General features: G+C 42.1%; 1 protein-coding gene across 13 annotated transcripts in view; it reads right to left on the bottom strand.

Moving 5' to 3' along the window:
- Nucleotides 1-639: 639 nt before the first annotated feature.
- The window catches only part of LOC147572552 (uncharacterized), an 81986-nt gene continuing 63745 nt past the window's right edge, over nucleotides 640-18880 (bottom strand). For 10 of the 13 annotated variants that reach the window (XR_015246131.1, XR_015246128.1, XR_015246130.1 and 7 more), the window contains one exon: nucleotides 1878-4541. Coding sequence is in view for 7 of the 13 variants with exons in the window: in XM_086694049.1 (XP_086550175.1) it covers nucleotides 4241-4541 (301 nt within the window). In the remaining 6 variants the exon portion in view is untranslated. Of the gene's footprint in view, nucleotides 1455-1877; nucleotides 4542-14196; nucleotides 14269-18880 lie in introns of those variants that run through there. The other 3 variants (XR_015246127.1, XR_015246126.1, XR_015246129.1) reach the window with 3 other exon arrangements.

Here is an 18880-nt window from a genome sequence, read left to right as displayed (position 1 = left end):
ATGCAAAAATCACTTTTGGCTGTCATTTCTTTTTTTAAGTTTATTTATTTTTAGAAAGAATGAGAGCAAACACAAGCAGGGGAGGGGTAGAGAGAGAGACAGAACCCCAAGCAGGCTCTGCACTGATAGTGCAGGGATTCACCTCACAAACCATGGAATCATGACCTGAGCCAAAAATCAAGAGTCAGATGCTTAACCGACTAAGCCACCAAGCATCCCTTGACTGTCACTTTTGATCCATCCTTAACTGTCCCCACCAGTCCACACCTTGCCAGTTGGGGCCACTGTGATGCAACCCAGTCGGTCTCAGCCTGGTTGATTTCACCATCACCATGTGCAACACACTGTTAGCACACTGTTTTTTAATTTGACAACAGTATACTTTTTAAGTGGATAATTATTGATCAAAAAAAAAATTTAAGGGCGCCTGGGTGGCGCAGTCGGTTAAGCGTCCGACTTCAGCCAGGTCACGATCTCGCGGTCTGTGAGTTTGAGCCCCGCGTCGGGCTCTGGGCTGATGGCTCAGAGCCTGGAGCCTGTTTCCGATTCTGTGTCTCCCTCTCTCTCTGCCCCTCCCCCGTTCATGCTCTGTCTCTCTCTGTCCCAAAAATAAATAAACGTTGAAAAAAAAAAATTAAAAAAAAAAAATTTAAGAACAAACTTGTATACAATTCCCCCTAAATAATAGTACTCTTCCCCTGTACCTCTGTCTTTAAACAAGAAAAGAAAGCTTACAACAGCAAGAAGAACACACATTTCCCTTAGTGAGTTTCCCCTGGCAGTCCTACCTGACCCCTCACTTGCCTTGACTTACCTGACAGTAAATAATTCCCTTCTGGCTTTCCCCCTATTCATGGTTTAGTGTTCAAAGCTACCACTATTTTGAGTATCCCCATTGTCTTCAATCAGTGATAGGTTTCAGTTGTCAGCATCCCATGTTTGTTTGGGGGGGGGGCAACTAAAAGGAGTATTTCTTCAACTTTTTCTTAAATATTTTAGTAGTTGGAACCACTCTTCATTGCCACAGCTCCCCGGTCAATTCTTGAATCTTTGTTGTTCTATCCATAAGAAGAACCCCTGGATAGTGGTGCCTGACCCCCTTGCTTCATCCAGCATCAGCCTTAGCTTTTTCATGAGAAATCAGCTCTCTCGCATATGTGTTCAAAAATATCCCGTATTTGCCATTATTTTCATAGAAAGTTAACTTCTGAAAGCCAGACTCTTTTTATTAGTATTTAAAAAGCTAGCTCCAAAATGCATTTAGCTGAAACCAAAGGCACACTTCAATTTATTTAGCACAATTTCTTATGAATGTACTTGGAGAGAAGGTCAATAAAACAGGACTGGGAGAATTTCCCTTGTATCCATTATGCTTCCCTTTGCCCCACACAAGTCAAGCAATCTCAAGTATTAGAACAGAATGTTCAGCATTTCAATAATTAACTGAACATAACCTGGAAATGAAAAAGGGATAAAAAATAAAACAACTCTCTCAAAAACAGAAATAGTGCACGTAGGCCCCTCACCACAGATTCCCAGCCAAACTGTGGTTAAGCTGCACACATTTGACTGGAAAAAAAAAGTGAGACCACATACTGAAGCATTTTCTATTAATTACACTATTTAAAGTGCACACATATTTTATTTCTTTTTTCTATATTAAAACCTCACTTTTTTTGCTTCCTGATAAGGATGACTTGGTAATATGTAGCTTAAGTATCAAATTGCCTGTTGTTTTTGTCTTGTTCCATTCTTTTCTTCAAGATCATGTCTTTTCCATCAATTTGAAAATTATAGCAATAACTTCATAGCTGATAGATTATAGGTTCTTTACATTTTTTTAAATTTAGTTTAAGAAGAGAAGACCAAGATGTATCTAAATTATAAGGATAATCAAAATTTTTATTTCTTCAGCCTGGGAAAAACCCTACGGTGGTATAGTGGGAACAGTGAAGGCTGGGACCCATGTCCTTAGGGTTCCTTGGGTTAAAGTCTGTGACAGAACAAATTTCTTCTTAAAATTCTCCTAATGATAAACTCAGCTTTTGGTCATTATTTAAAAGTCTCATGAGGGATACAAAAAAAAATGAATTTCTAAATCCAAGATGGAAATTAAGTGGGTATAATTTTATGAAGAATTTGGGATAGCTCTACAATGAGAAGAACACATCAGGGAGTGTTAGAATGTTTTGTTCCTGTGACTATTTCATTATGTTAAACAATTCATGAAAACTGTAAGAAATGGCAGTGAGACTATTGATTTTTCTCACTCGATTTATCTTGAGTTGGTTTTGACTGAGCATAAGGAGCTCCCATTCCGTGAGCTGGCCACTGACATGCAGAAAGTTTTACTGCTGCGCTTAAACAGGTTTAGCACAATGCACAGAGAGCCAGTCTCCGGATTGCTGAACGGTGGCAAAATACACCATTAAGTGAAAAATTGGATGGAGATGCTGGCTCATTGGGTTGGTGGTTACAGTCATAAGAAACTCTTCAGGATATTAATAGATTACAATGAGTGGTTTAAATCTCTATGATCGACCTCTTGATATAGTACACAGCAGAATACAAACCCTAAGTAATACCTCAGACAGCATGTGTTCTGGTGCTGACCCGCCCTCCAATCTTGGACCATTAATTTTGCTTCCCTAGAAGTCAGTTTCTCCATCTGTAAATGAGAACGTATCATGGAGTGATCTCAAGAGTTTTGTCAGCTCTAACATTCTGGGATTCAATGAATAATAAATCTACTTGTATCATATTACAGGACCAATGTTAGCTGCGCAAAATGGGAAAATACGGCATGAAGTAATCTAACCACTCATATTTTCATGTGTGTAGAAAGAACAGATTTTAAATTCACAGAAATTAAATAGAAATGGCTAAATATTAAAAGATGCTCAGTGTCAATTTTAATTTTAAGATGCAAATAAAAACAATGGCATACCATTTTCATTTGTCAGATGAGCCAAGATGTAATGTCTCAATAACCATTGGTGACCAAGTGTCCGAGAAACTGGCATTCTCGGTGCTGTTGATATGAATGTAAATTGGTACAGCCTTCCCAGAGGTCACTTCGTCAGTATCCATCCAAAGTTACGTGCATATACTCGTTGAGCAAACAATTTCACTTCTAAGAATTTAGCTTACAGATGTACTCGCAAAAGTATACTAAACTATGTGCTCAGGAATGTTCATGACAAAGCCGAAATACAGCCATGAATGTAACATAAATGTCCATTAGCAGGAAAATGGTTAAATAAATCATAGTGCATCCATTTTATGGGCTATTATGCAGCTGCTAAAAAAATGTCTGTACTGAAATGGAAAGATGCTAAGAATATTATTAAGTAAAAAAGTAAGTTGGGGGACAATATGCGTAATATATCAATTCTTTAAAAATAAAGAAAAGAAGGGGTGCCTGGGTGGCTCAGTATGTTAAGTGACTCTTCATTTTGGCTCAGGTCATGATGTCACGGTTCATGGGTTTGAGCTCTGCTTAGAGCTCTGCCCTGACAGTGCAGAGCCTGCTTGGGATTCTCTCTCTCCCTCTATTTCTGCCCCTCCTTCGCCTCCTAAAATAAATAAATAAACAACAAAATAAAGATAAAGAAAAGGAAAATTAGGTATCTGTATAATAGAGAAATTTTCTAGGATGCTATACAATTTTGATCACCTTAGGGACTAGTGATAGGTGGTTAGTGGGTGAGGGACAGGTATTTCCTTCCATTTTATAATATTATTATTAAAATTTTTTTTACCATGATAATTTACATTTATAATTAAAAAACAAACAAACCTGGTTGCCAGGGTGGCTCAGTCGGTTAAGCCACCGACTCTTGATTCTGGCTCAGATCATGATCTCACGGTTTGGGAGATCAAGGCCCACATGAGGCTCTGTGCTGACAGCATAGAGGCTGCTTGTAATTCTCTCTCTCCCTCTCCCTCTGTCCCATCCCCACTTGTGTGCATGTATTCCGTTTTTCTCTCTCTCAAAACAAATAAACATTAAAAAAAAAAAAAAACCTACCTAAAATAAGAAACAGCCTTGAGAAACTATGGGGAAGGAATGTCACAGGACAGTATGTGTAGCCTGATGGCTGGGTAATGGTGCCCAGTGTCCCATCTGGACCTTGACTGCAGGTGTAGAGATTACAGGACTTTATGGACACGAGGACTCTGGTGCACAATTGTTTTTGCCTGCCCAGTATCCTTTCCCCCCTTCTTTCAGTAACAGGACTTAATTTGGCAGGGTGTAGAGGGGGTACCACTCTCCTCCACCCCTCAGTTCACAGGTTTCACGTTGGGGAACCGAATCTTCTTCTCCAGTTCCAAGTGTGGGCATTGACCTTGGCCTGGCGAAAGCACACAGAACTGTCATGATTGCTTCAGTGGGCCAAGGATGGACAATGACAGCAGCTCCCAGAACTTCTGGTAGATTTCCTGGAGAGGTGCCCCTTCCCTGTCTGAGTGCAGAGATACTGGAACAAATGTCTATAACTGCCGTGGCCATTGCTGCCACCACCTGGGTAGAGATTTGCCTGAAAATGAAACAAAAACAGAGGAAATCAGAACTTACATGATGAGAGACAAGTTCCCGTGGGCATCGAACACCTGGGCCAACCATTCAGAAGCCTTTTCAATTACTTTTCTGTCATCTTAGACTTTCCATGTGCTGAGAAATTCCATTCTTCCTTGCGCTGATTTGAGCTCTATCAATTTAGTCTTACTAAAATCTGTTATTCTAACACTTGATTTTCTTATATTTACCAGAATAGGGCAACCATTCTAAGGATGAAAGAAATCTTCTAAGTGATCAGTCCCATTTATTTTTTTCCTTTCGTTTCTCATGTTCTTCATTTTAAAAAATTGTTAAGAAATTCTTAAATGGCGTCAGCAGTAATTTTCAGAAACTTAAATAGGTAAAAATGGCTTGTCGTCCCAAGGTTTCTTTTTTTTCCCCCTTAGTTCTAAGAGCTGTTCAACATCTTTTTTTAATTATTTACTTATTTTTTTAAATGTTTTATTTATTCTTGAGAGAGAGACAGAGACAGAGCACGAGCAAGAGAGGGGCAAAGAGAGAGGGAGACACAGAGCTCCAGGCTCTGAGCTGTCAGCACAGAGCCCGATTTGGGGTTCAAACTCATGAACCGCGAGATCATGACCTGAGCCGAAGTTAGATGCTTGACGAACTGAGCTACCCAAGTGCCCCTAACATCTTTTTTTTTAGACATGTGGCAAATGTGGTTCCAAGTATACATTTTGGTGGTCACCACTCACGAACCCGTCTCTTACGAGAAAGGAGTCTGCTGTACAAGACATGGAAATTCTGTAACTAGGTGCACATCACTCCCATCACATCTGAAACAGCATATTCAGTATATCCATCACTCAATGTGAATTTCTAACCCATTGGCAAACATAGCCATGCCGGAAACGCAGCTGGAGGAGGAAATATCAGACCAAACAGTCTAACTTTTGGTTAGACTTTTCTAACCATTCAAAGGCAGGTGCACAATGTGGAAGATGTCCACATTTGTCTCCTTACAGGTGTCAGATCACACGCCTGGCTTTGTGGCCAGGAGCTGGGTGACATGCTGCCCACCACATTAGTTCATGGAGACCAGGATCAGCGTGGCTCGGGGCGCCCTGCACTAGCTATTCCCTCTCTCACTCTGCACTTCCTCTGCCAGCCCCAATCCTCCAAGCACTCATAAGTCTTGGGAAATTTGGGGGCTCTGCCTGGGGCCCACCCTAAGGAGACCCCGCTCTCCTTTGCCCCCACCTACCGCAGACTCAGACCCATCAACAAGGCCTGAAACAGAAAGTGACAGTGACGACGAGGCATCTTGCAGGCAGTGTGCATAGATCAAAGAGAATGGCAAAGAGGCATCTGTGAGTTCTGAACACTCCTCCCATCACTTCACCCGCAGAGTGACAGGCTGCTGTGACCCGTAGCAACTACGGCTTATAGCAACGCCCCTGACTGTGTCTGGCTGTCAAGACTTGCAGGGCTCCTGGGGACCACAGAAGCTGCAGGCGTTGTGGTTCAGTGTTAGACTTTTTGGTCTGAATACATTCAAAGGCAGGTGCACGAGGAAGGAATTGGAAAACCCGAAAGAAAAATACCACTGGCTTACCTTACCTAGCTGTTCCTATTGCGCCATGACATTTATGGAAGGCCAGACTTGGCCTTGTTGGCAACCCCGTGGACTCTGGTCGTATATTACCAATAATTGCTGGAAAAACTTTGCAACCAAGGGTAATGATGAAATGCTGTCTGTGGCGGACTGCAAGGAAGAACTGTTGGCAATTGTGTCTTGATTTCGTATTCAGGTTATTGAAAAAGTGCTACAATAGTTCAAAGGCATGCTTCCCTGGAGTCTCTACATACCTTCTCTTGAACCCACTGCTCTTTCCCTCACTGGCACAGTGGCCCTTGCTCTCTGCTGTCGGTTTTTCCTTACATCACCTCTACCTGAGCAATCACCCACCTGAATACAGGGGATTTAGAATCAGGCAGGCCAAAATTCAATTGCATTATTTTCCTTAAAAGATAAAATATGTGCTGAGAATGATGGGCAGAGGTGGTGAGAACACAAGAAGAGCATATATGCTCTTATTATTTAAACAGTTCCTTATTGTCTCAAAGAAAAGAAAAAATCTAGAAGACCCTGAGCCATCCCCACCCTGGACTCCTTACTACTCACAAAATTGCCCACTGCAAGCAAACTCATCTTTGAACTTTCTCACCCAATAGTTGCCTTCACTATTGGTCAGTCAATCAATAATCATACAGTCTTTGGTTTTAGTCATTGTTATTGAACACTACTTGTGTGCCAAGCTCTGTCCGAAGCTCTGGGGATACAGCCAGGAACACAAGAGACAAGGTCCAGACTTTCTCCACTGGGGGTCTCTAGGAGGGAGACAATAAACAGATAAGTAAACAATCAAACATTGGGATTTGATAAGACATGAACAGCCGGGAAATGTGGTAAAGGGTGACCAAGCGATCTGGGACAGGGTGTCTGAGAAGGTAGCATCTAAAGTGGCATCTGACAAGGAAGAAGCAGCAACCAGAAGCTAGTTAAGGTCGTCAATTCATGCCAAACTCTAAGGTAGCACCAACCCCATTCAAGGAGAGAAATCAGTGCAGCCCCACAAGAGTCAGGGCTTTGGGGACCAGCGTCATGAGGTCAGATTTTATTCTAGGAGTAGTGGAAAGACTCTGAAGAGAGCTAAGGAAAATGGTGACATGATAGGATTGCGTTTTTAAATGATCGCTCTGGCTACTGTGTAAAGGACGGATCTGTAGTAGGAGCAAGAGTGGAAGCCTGGAAGCTGGGAGGAAGCTGTTGAGAAGAACGAAGGGGCACGGTCAAGCTTTCGGTCACTGGCACCGCCCTCCCAGGGGCCATTCCTCCCTCAACCATGGATCAGACATTTGGCAGGACCTTGAGAATAAAGATAGCTGCCAAATGCATATCTAGCATTGCCCAAGCTTTCCAGATCTGCTTTCCAAATGCCTTCTCTTGAAATTGTATAGACTGGTGGGGGGTGGGAGGGAGGTGAGGAGGTGAGGATGGTGAAAGGGGAAGAAGGGAAGAGAGCTCATTCTCCAATTTACCTTTAGAAATAGAAAAAAAAAATAACTGCCTTAAACTGAGGGCACAAAATGAGAAAGAACCCACCCAACTCAGCCCTAGAGTTAAGCAGATATCCTGGCTCAACCACCCACCAGCTATGTGACCTCACTTTACTTCTCTAACCTCAGTTTCCTGATCTCTAAAATCAAGTTAATAATATCTTATAGCATTTCGGTGGGGATGAAATGAGATTATGCAACTAAAGCACACGGGTTGTTGCTAGGCGAAACATAGGCATGTTCCTCTTGCCCCACGTGAAAACTTGGCCCCAGGCACAGGTTTCTTATGTAGTCAGAGCAGATGTCTTTGTTGCCCTTCACTTGCAATTCAACCCCACCACTCTTGAGTGAGCCTTTGAAGCCTATCCAATCTTACAGAACTGCTTTTGTAGGTGAGACATCTCTGAGAAGTTCAATTGTGTTTTGGTCCAAAATCATTTGCCATTCTCCTGTCCCTAACACACAGGTCCCTGTGTGTTGATCTAACCAATTGGTAGTGTTTTGAGTAATACATCATGGGGCCAATGGCGCCTTAACGATGTATTACATTAATATATCATCAAAGCCGTGGCATTGTTATGATATATTACTTTAATACATCATTGGAGTGCCATGGCTTTAATGATGTATTACTCAAAACCATAGCAACAGCTAGAAAGATCAAGATAAGTTTTGTATTTTTTAAACTTATTCTCAGTAAATACGATTTTTTAAGTTTCCACAATAAAATAAGTGTTCAAAGGAAACACAGGGATGCAGGTTCTCCTGATAAACCTCGAGATGTTTCCTGGGTCACCCTTCTTCCCCTACTTACTATATGCCTTGCTTCTAAGTTAATTTTAAAACGCCTTATCCAAATCTCACGAAAAATAATATCATTGCTGAACGTATGATTCTGTAAGTTTTCCAAGAAGCTCCAGTTTAATGTTACAATTGCACACTTGTAGGGTGGTTGTTTTTCCAATGGTCGTTCAAGCATTTTCTACCCAATTTTCGAAAGAATCCTAGACTGGATCTGGGCGGCCCTGGGCACTTTGTTGTCCTTCAGGAAACTTACGGGCAAGTCCCCTTTATTTAACACGATGTCTGATCTGCCCGCGTCTCTGCCTTCTCCTTCTCGGGGTGTGTGTGTGTGTGTGTGTGTGTGTGTGTGTGTGTATAAGGTGTAGAGCTACAACATGTCAGAGGGATTGAAATCTAAATCTCAAATCTTCCACCTGGCAGCCTCACCAGTCTTCACTGTTTTTAGTACAATGAGATTGGCAAAGAAACCACAGTCGTATAAGTATGCCAATTGCAACAATCACAACAATCCCAACAATGGCAACAAAATCTTTTAATCCAGAGCCCCATGGCAGATCTCAGTTATTAACAAGAGTTCCGCTCACTTGGGATTGGTCTGAAAAGTAAACACGAACTTAGTATGTGAACACACACACACACACACACACACACACACACACAGTGGGAGAACAAGACATTGGAACCAAAGAGCTGACCCCAAAGCAGACTTTCCTAAGTAGACCCTGATGTTCCAATAACCACAGCCCTTTGAATTCAACTTTTAAAATTCAGTTTGTAAGAAATTCCAGAATCAATGTCATTCAGGGAAGGGTAACACAGCTCTGGGCAGATGTGGCCACGTATTTCTGAAATTTCTCGAATATACTCCTATACTCTCAGTGTTTGGCATGTTGTGAAATCTAGAAGCATCCAGTCAAGCATCTGCCACGGTGCCCATTTCTGCACAGGGGTGGCTCTTGCTTTTTTCACAGCATTGGCTGAAATCTGTCATGCTGGACCCCTCTGAACACCTCTTAGAGCAGGAAGGCCTTTTCTCATTTCAAGTGCCTGACTTGGGAATTGAATTCTCTCTCCCTCTTTCTCTCTTCATCTAGGCTGAAGGACTGCGAGGGAGCCAGCTGCGTGAGAATAGATTAGGCAAGAAATGATGATTCAGCACCCGCCGCTTCCTGCCATGTGCTAAATGATCAGTTTAGTCTCAATCAGCAGATAGAGAAAGAAAAAGCCCGGAGGAGAGACAAGAAGATTCACACCGGAAAAGGGAAGAAGGACCGAGATCCGCCACTCAGAAATGTGAGATTTGTGATAAGATTGTGCTGAACAAATATTAGAACAAATGTTTTTGTAGTTTGTTCTAGAGAAAGGGAGCCTGGATGCTTATAAACCACAATTAACCACAGAGCCACTGGAGGCCTCCGAGGTTAGAGTCTGATCCCCGGTTTTACAAATCAGGCACATGAAGTGCTGAGTGGTGCCTGCACCTCCCAGGGCACTTTGGGAGAGTTTCGTTATTGCATTCTGTGGCATTCAGGTAGGGGTAGAAGTCTTCTTCTGCCCAGAATGGTCCCCCTTCATCTTGTGCATTTGGCCCAAGTCCTGCTGCTCCTTTAAAAGCTAAGTCCACGGCCCACCTCCTCCAGGAAGCCTTCCTGACTTCCCCCAGCCTGTGGTGATTTCTCCCGATACTGACTATCCTTTTGAGCTTTTGTCATTTGCTACTTTGTATTGTCGCTTGCCCTTTCGAAGATAGGAAATAACTTCAACTTCAGAAAGAGTGCCCTTTGAGGATGTGTGAATCTGCTCTGGGCAGGGCAGGGCCGGGGTTGGGGGGGGAGGGGAGGGGGGGTTGGGAGTGGTGGGGAGGGTGTGAGAGCAGAGCTTTTGGGACAGAGGATCAGCCTTGCCACATGCTACGGGCTTCTCTTGCAAAGCACCTTCCACAAAGCAGCTTACTGATACAAAGTTCCAGAAAGGTGGAAATGGTATTATGCGATCCTTTGTAAAGATTAAAGATATTTTCATGCCATTATGAGTATTTGCCTGTTCCCTGACTTTAGGGACAATCTATGTCAGTTATTTGCAAAGAGGAAGGAAGCCCTGTTGCAAGTCCTTTAATCAGGGTACAAAATAAAACTTTAGTGTCTCTCCTCCTTTCACCATTACGCAATAATCATTTTAAGTTGAATTGGCACAGTATTATTTTTACATATAGTCAGAGATATGAAGATATATATACATAGAGAGAGAGAGATGCAGTTTCTCTGCCATAAAGAATAGTTTGAAACACACACACAAATAACAGCCACAAAATACTTGGTAATTTTTGTCTGGATTCTTCAAAAAAATATATAGAAATCGATGACCTTATCAGAATTCTTATTGAGAAACAGATATCGGGGTGCCTGGGTGGCTCAGTTGGTTAAGCGTCCGACTTAGCTCATGTTATAATCTCACAGTTCATGAGTTCGAGCCCCGCGTCGGGCTCTGTGCTGACAGCTTGGAGCCTGGAGCCTGCTTCGGATTGTGTCTCTCTCTCTCTCCCACTGACCTTCCCCCCGCTTGTGCTTTTTCTGTCTCTCTCTCTTTCTTTCTCTCTCTCTCTCACAATCCGTGAGCTTGAGCCTCACATAGGGCTCTGTGCTGACAATTCAGAACCTGGAGCCTGCTTCAGATTCTGTGTCTCCCTCTTTGCCCTTCACCCACTCACACTCTGTCTCTCTTTCTCTCAAAAATAAATAAACACTCAAAAAATTAAAAAAAAAGAAAGAGATATTATTATACAGCCTCCTGAGAAGTCTTGTCTTTTCATACATACACAAATTAATAATTGTCTCAGGTAAGCAAAAGTTGCTCATTAATAATTGTGTATGTATTAACACATACATACACAACTTGCTCACGCTCATCCAAAGAATACTCTTCCTTAATTCTTCAAACTTTTCCCCAAACCTTCCAGAGAGCTCTTGAGAATCTACCAAATTTTCGTGATATAAGGAAAGGCACATTCGATTCAAAGCATTCATCTTTCAAAAGCTTAAAACACGTCCTTATGAGATGTCACCTTGGAAAAGATTCTGCCTGTTACTCAACGACAATATTTCATAGATTACTAGAAGGTTATGGTCTACCAGTCTAGGAGGACCACACAATGAAGTGGTTTCCCTGAATCCAATTCTATTAAGCACCCTGAACGCATGCCTTCTTGCTCTGGAGTTTTCAAATGCATTCAAATGCTTGACAAGAACAACACAGAAACTAAGCTTCCCGTCAGGGTCAGGATGTAGCATTTCTGCTTCACATACAAGGAACAGATTCCTTTCCTTTCTCACTTTCCAATGATCGTGTGTTGGACAGATACAAACAATGGAACTCTGTACTTCCGAAATCCCAGCTTCAGTGCATATGCTAGAACAAAGTAATAGCCACGTGACAATTTTCTGAGGCAAAACACTTCTCCCCAGGAAAAAAAAAAAAGTGGTCAGGCATTATATGTTTCCCCCAGTAATGCTAGTCTCTTCTTGACCTTCCTTCCTGCTGCTGTTATATCCTTTGTTACCAAGATAACTTGTTTATAAAAGTGCTTGTATCAGTTACTGAAAACAAATGACACATGCTTTACCTGGGGTGTCTGCAAAAGTAAATGCCAGGATCAAGCAAGAGACTAAAGCAGACCCTCCTTTCTGAATCTTGAGTTCTACTGTAAACAGAATTTGAACTTCTAAAAATTGTTTTTTGGATACAAGAGTGCCCTCAGAATAAAAGTCTTGCTCTGGGGGTGCCTGGGTGGCTCAGTCGGTTGAGTGTCTGACTTTGGCTCAGGTCATGATCTCACAATTTGTGGGTTCAAGCCCTGTGTTGGGCTCTGCGTTGACAGCTCAGAGCCTGGAGTCTGCTTTGGATTCTGTGTCTCCCTCTCTCTCTGCCCCTCCCCTGTTCACATGCTCTCTCTCTCTCTTTCTCTCTCTCTCTCTCAAAAATAAACATTAAAAATTTTTTTTATAAAGTTCTTCCCTGAAAACCACAAATACTTTGTTTCTTTCCTCTTTATGTTCTTTGATCTTTCATCTCATTATATTATCGTGTTTCTGAAATTAAAAAATGTATTTGTGCATTCATGTATGGTAACTAGACTTTCGGCATTGATCATTTTGTGATATATACAAATGTCAAGCCGTTGAAGCTAATACGTTATATGTCAGTTATACCTCAATTTTTAAAGATGTATCCATGCATTGCTTTATCGGGTACAATTGGCAGGTCTTGCAAAACTCACTCCCCGCCCTCGTTATTTGCTCTATCCAGACTGTACTGTGCAATCCCCAAACAAGCCCCGTTCTCCTGCGACTCCGAACCCTTACTTAGTGAATCCCTCCACCTACAACACCCTCTTTCCACCCTTTGCCTGGCCAGTCACTCCTTGTGCCCGGAGTCCCACACTAGGCTTCATTTACCCCATGAAGCTCCTCTGATGGCCTAGCCCTTTATTAGGATAGATGCTTTTCCTGTCTGTCTCCACAGCCCACTGCACTTCTCCTGATCCCATCACCGATCACACTGCGTTGTAAATGTCCGCTTCCTTCTCAAGCCCCCTCCCAAGACCGAGGTTCCCAGGGGACAGGGACTCCATCTTCTTCATCATTAGACACCTAGTACTAACAGTGCTTGGCACACAGCAGACGTACTCACTACATCCTTGTGGAAGGAGTAAGTGAAAGTGACGTTAAGTGTCTAACAAGGAAGAGTGGTGAGGCTATAGTCCTGCACAGAAAACTAAATGTCGATTAAAACCTGCTTCCTCTCAGGGCACCTGGGTGGCTTAGTAGGTTAAGTGTCAGACGCTTGATTTCAGCTCAGGTCATGATCTCACAGTCTGTGGGATAGAGCCCCGTGTTGGGCTCTGTGATGACAGCGGGAAGCCTGCTTGGGATTCTCTCTCCCTCTTCTCTCTCTGGCTCTCCGTCTCTCACACACTCTCTCTCTCCCTCAAAATAAAATAAGCATTAAAAAAAAAAAATTTGCTGGTGCACCTGGGTGGCTCAGTCGGTTCAGCATCGGGCTCTTGGTTTTGTCTAAGGTCATGATCTCACAGTTTCATGAGTTTGAGCCCCATGTCGGGCCCTGTGATGGCAGCTCAGAGCTGGCTTGGGATTCTCTCTGTCTTCCTCTCTCTCTGCCCCTCTCCTGCTCATACTGTGTCTGTCTCTCTCAAATAAATAAGTTAAAACAAACAAACAAACAAACTTGCTTCCTCTTGTCCACCACATTCCAGTCCACTGCCCTCTCCCCATTCCTTGAACAGGGTTGGCTCTTTCCTGCCTAAAATTCCCTCCCTAGATCATGTGGTTAGATGCTACTTGCCATTCATATCTCGGCCTGAAGGTCGTCCCTTCAGAGTGGCCTTCCCGAGTCATCCGGGCTAAATGAACTACCTAGCATTTAATATCATTTCACCTGTTACATTTCTCTGCATGGCTCATATTATTAGCCTGATATTTTATTTCTATATTTATTTTGCCACCCCACCAGGATCAGAATATAAGCCCAGTGAGAGCGGAGACCTTATCTGTCTTAACCTCAGAGCCTAAAACTTCATGACACATGGTAGATGCTTAAATGAATGAATTGGTGAATGAACAAATGTTTAAAAGATCTAAAAGTTCTATCTTTTAGTCAAAAATCACCATGTACATATTCAGAAAATGCTTCAAAACCAGCTAGAAAAAACAGTAGGTTTATATACTACTTACTGGTGTTAACATCTTTCACTTTGTATTCCTTACACACCTGAATCACCGTGGAGGACACGAGGGTGTCACATTCTGAAAGGAGGAAATTAATTCTAAGTGATACTGAGCACAGGTGCAGGTGACAGTTCAGGGCAGCGCTCCTTATAGAAAGGATCTCATGCCTGTACCTGAGCACATAAACACCTGACAGTCTGCCCCAGTTGGCATTCAGAAATAAATTCCAACTTCTAAAGAGGACCAGTGTCTAGAATAGGCAAGAAGGTCTTGGAGACAAAGGGCTACAGACAAGAAGCTGAGTTCTTAGAAGACCCGAAGGGATTTTAGTCTTACCACCACGTCTAGAATCAACAAGCAAGTTCAGACACTGCCCCCCCCCCCAAGCATTTCCTGGATCTAATGAGGCAGAAACCCAACATCTGAATAAATATGTCTCCCACTCGGGAGACTTGAGGAACCCTAGGACCATCTGCAGGTTCTAAGCCCCAGGAGCGGCACTCAGCAGACTCTTTGGTATAAAACTCCTGCTCTAAGGACAAGCTTTGATCAAAAGTACAAAACACATTTCCTTTAGAGCTTAACAGGCAGGCTGCCTCTATCCTTCCAAAAGCATACAACACCCTTGAGAGCTACCAGGTACTGGGAAAATCACCATCACTCTGAGCCCCCAAACTAATAATGGCACAATTAGCCATCCCAGACTAAGATGAGTGATGCTGCACAGGCCAACCTAGGTTTGAAACCAGGTTCCTCCACTTATTAACTGTGTGACCTTGGGCAAGTTCCTTAACCTCTCTGAGCTACCGTTTTTTCCACGTGTTATCTCAGAATTATTGGCAGGGCTAAATGAACTAAGGAGAAAGCACTTGGCAACAAGTGAAGGTTCAAGAATTGTTGGCTATTGTCATTTTTACTGTCACTAATAAACAAAAGTGGTTGTTACAGAGATACAAATGTCACAGAATAGGGAATTGCGGCTCAGGATTTTTTTGTTATGTGGATTCATTTACAAAAGAGCTATCAAAGAATAGTTCAAAGTCCAAGGCTCAGATTGCTACATGCTGGTTCTTTGCAATGCCCCCTTTTAAGAAATCTCTTTGAAATTTTGGGTGTATAAGCTAATATGGCACGGTATTAACAACATGTCATTGCTTCTCTAAAAGGAATTATACTGTATATCCGCAGGATGAAACTCACCACTCTTGGGCTATAATTAGTTCATGTCCATTAAATAGCGGTTGCACAACTTCCTAGTAATTTACTGGTATCCTAAATTATAAGGCTGCTTTTTGAAAATATTTTTCCCTACATCATTTTTCCCTCTCGGTCTCATTTAGGTTTGGGTCTCTTAAACCAGAATGGGAACTAGCTGCTTTGTGCATATCAGAGAAAAGATTCTAAAGCCATCCATTTAACGATATCCTAAATTTCATCAACAAGGGAAAGAGAAAATTCATCTGGCAATTGAGATATTAATAAGGCAAATGAAGTCACATGGAATTAACTGTAACGTTAAAGTCTATTGTTTCTGTACCTCTTCAGAAACACAGTTGTAAAGAACATCATTAGTCTGTGTGTGATATTCCATGATGTTCAATTGATTATAAACAGATTGATTACATGGAGTGTGCACTGTTGAGCAAGAAAATTTAAATCAATGACAGATACTCTCCAAAGGTCTTTAAAGAGATCATCACTTAATAATAATAATAATAATAATAATAAAGCAGTGTTAGACTTGGTATCATTTCCAATGCTACTGAAAGAAAATAGACCTTGAAAATCTTAAATTAAAATATATTATGAAAGTGAAAAGCAGAGTCATCTTTTAAGAAAAAGATACTGTCTCACATAAAAATGAAATAAATTTGCATTCATTTAGAAAATTTAAAGTAAATCAATAACACATAAATTGCGGGAAACTGAGCAGCTGGTTTTCAAAAAAAGATAATCTACACTCTCCTTTATTTTGGTATTAAACAACCTAACCCAAAACACTACCTGGAAATGGAGGCCTATGCAAAGCGTACTGATTGTCCTATCTTACCTGCATTCCTACAAATGTACCTGATCAACTTAAATGACATTTAAATAACTGACTGGTAACAGAATATACTCACTCCTCAGTGACAGTAAAGAGGGACCTCATTCTCATTATTCTCCCATTACCCCTGCTGCACGATACAAGTTTCATTCCTATTTTCTTATCCAATTACATCTTGCTCAGTTCCTCACTAAAATTTATAGCAAACTTTGCAAAGCTTTTGACCTGTATCATCTTATTAAACTTTTATGAAAAATCAATGGAGCTCCATCATATCATGGGGCTGTTCCTCACACAGCTGTCAGTGGTGAGTGGAGAAGTCTCTTTATCCCCAAATCTGATGAGAGAGATTTGAGCTACAAGTTCTCATTTTATAAGCTAAGGTGCAATAAATAGGAGATTCTTATATTTTTCCAAAATATGGCATTTTAAGAATTGCAACCATTTGAAAAGAAGCCTGGAAGGAACACAAAAGAGTGAGTTTTTAATCATTTATCTTTTTTTGTTGTTGTTCTCATTGGCTTTGCCACAGAATGATGCATCAGTCCCTGGACCACAGAGAGCCCGGGAGGCAACAGGACTAAGCAGCTGAACAGCTTGAGAGATAAGAGACAAGAAGAGATAGAAGCTATCCAGGTGCAGTGACATGCCCTGCTTAGGAGTTCAGGTACTCATGTCCCTAACGTCCTCAGCCACCACCTCCTACACGGGGCATGATAACCATGTTATCATGATACACGGTTTTGAAGAAATGCCAGTTTGTCTTTCCTCACGTTGCCAACCGGCAATGCAATCTGTCCTCTGCTTACTCTGCAAACGGCACCACATTAGATTCCAGATTTTTTTTTTTTTTTTTTTTTTTTTTTGGTAAAGTTTATTTATTTATTTTGTGAGAGACAGAGACAGCATGAGCGTGGGAGGGGCAGAGACAGAGAGGGAGAGAGAGAATCCAAAGCACTCGCAGTGCAAAGCTCAATGCAGGGCTCGACCTCACAAACTGTGAGATCGTGACCTGACCCGAAATCCAGAGTTGGACCCTTAACCCACGGAGCCACCCAGACGCCCTGGTTCCAGAAATGTTTAAATGAAAAACTCAAGTCCAGTTCAGGAACTGAGTCAGAACTGGTGGCAAAGATCTCCTCATCCCACTCTGACTCACTGTATAGAAATCACCATGCACAGTGCTTTTTTCCTGCCCTCTCCCCTGAGCCCTGGGCCTGTATATCCAGTCACCTACAAGACACCTCCATCTGGCTGCCCTATGGGTCCTCAAACTCAGTTTGCCCAAACTTGACCTTACCATCCTCTTGCTCTACAGCTATCTCGGTGATGTGTACCACTAGTGACCCAGTCACTCAGTCCAAAAACCCGAGATTCAGCCTCGAATCCTCTTACCTCTTAATTCATCACTTCTCCCCCTATCTGCACCCCTCAACTCCCAGCTCCATCTTTACAGCCAGCACAGGAGCCCATAAAATCTCTCTTCTGGACCATCACAAATAGCTTCCTAACTGTTCTCTCAGCCTTCCATCTTGGCCATAGGAATTCATGACATGATCTACTCCCACTCCCCTTAAAAAAAACTCTGACCACATGGTCCTCTCCACTAAAGTCCTTCTGGGTCACCATGAGTCACCTTCAGAATAAAGCCCAGCTACTCTATATGACAGGACTCTAACCTTCTCTTCAGTCATGGCCTTATTCGGCTGCCATTTTTTGAGCTCTCTGTATATGCAAGGCCACGGGTTTTGTTTATTTTCCAAATAAATGCTGGTCAAACATGGATTCACAGACCTCTTACAAAAATGTCTCCCTCAAGAATTCTGGTATCTGGTGACTTGAGTTTGGTTTCTGTTATATTTGAAAATATAACAAATGACAAGAGACTCTGAAACTCACACACCATCCTTCTTTTGCCAATGGCTTCTCTCTCCCCTTTGATTTTAAGAGTGGCCACAACCTTTCTGAGGAGGAAACAGCTGCACTGAAAAGAATGCCTAAAGTCCACCAACAGGTAGTCATCAAACTAAATGATCTAAAGTTGGCTGAAGGCAAAATCTCTGAAGAATTCAGAGTTAATAAGATGCAAGAGATACTAAGTAACGGGCCCGTTCCTACCTCAGGAGTGGTGCTTAGGAACATGTATTAATGGCATACAGACTTAGGTTCAAGTCCCCCTCTGCCACTTACTGAGTATGAAGCCTTGCTACATACTTAATCTCAGTGAGCTTAGCCTCCTTACCTGTAAATGGTGATACTCATCAGAGTACGTGACTCCCAGAGGTCACTGGAAAGACTACATGAGAACTTGACATGGAATCCAGCATAGAGTAAGAGCTCAGTAAATGCTAATTATCACTTTTTTTTTTTTTGGTAAATGCTAATTATTATCAGCACATGACCTAAAAAGACTTCCTGCCAGTTATCATGATTCTCTGTACACAGTGATATTCCTTTTTTCTCAATGATCTACTTCCTAGATTAATTTTTTCCACCTACTCTGTCACATGTAAGACAATTCTGCTCAGTTTAACCAGAGCCAAACGGAAGTTAAGATGCATTTCAAAATAATCCAAGATTCTTCTTTCTCTAAACACTCCTGAAGTCTAGCTATTCCCCAGGATTTTGTCCTAGCCCTTCTTA

Source organism: Puma concolor, chromosome E4 (assembly GCF_028749965.1).
Source record: "Puma concolor isolate L17-30 chromosome E4, mPumCon1.1.hap2, whole genome shotgun sequence".
In the NCBI taxonomy this organism is placed as follows: Eukaryota; Metazoa; Chordata; class Mammalia; order Carnivora; family Felidae; genus Puma; species Puma concolor.
The sequence above is the reverse complement of the archived record's forward strand: the minus strand, read 5'-3'. Positions and strand labels throughout refer to the sequence as shown.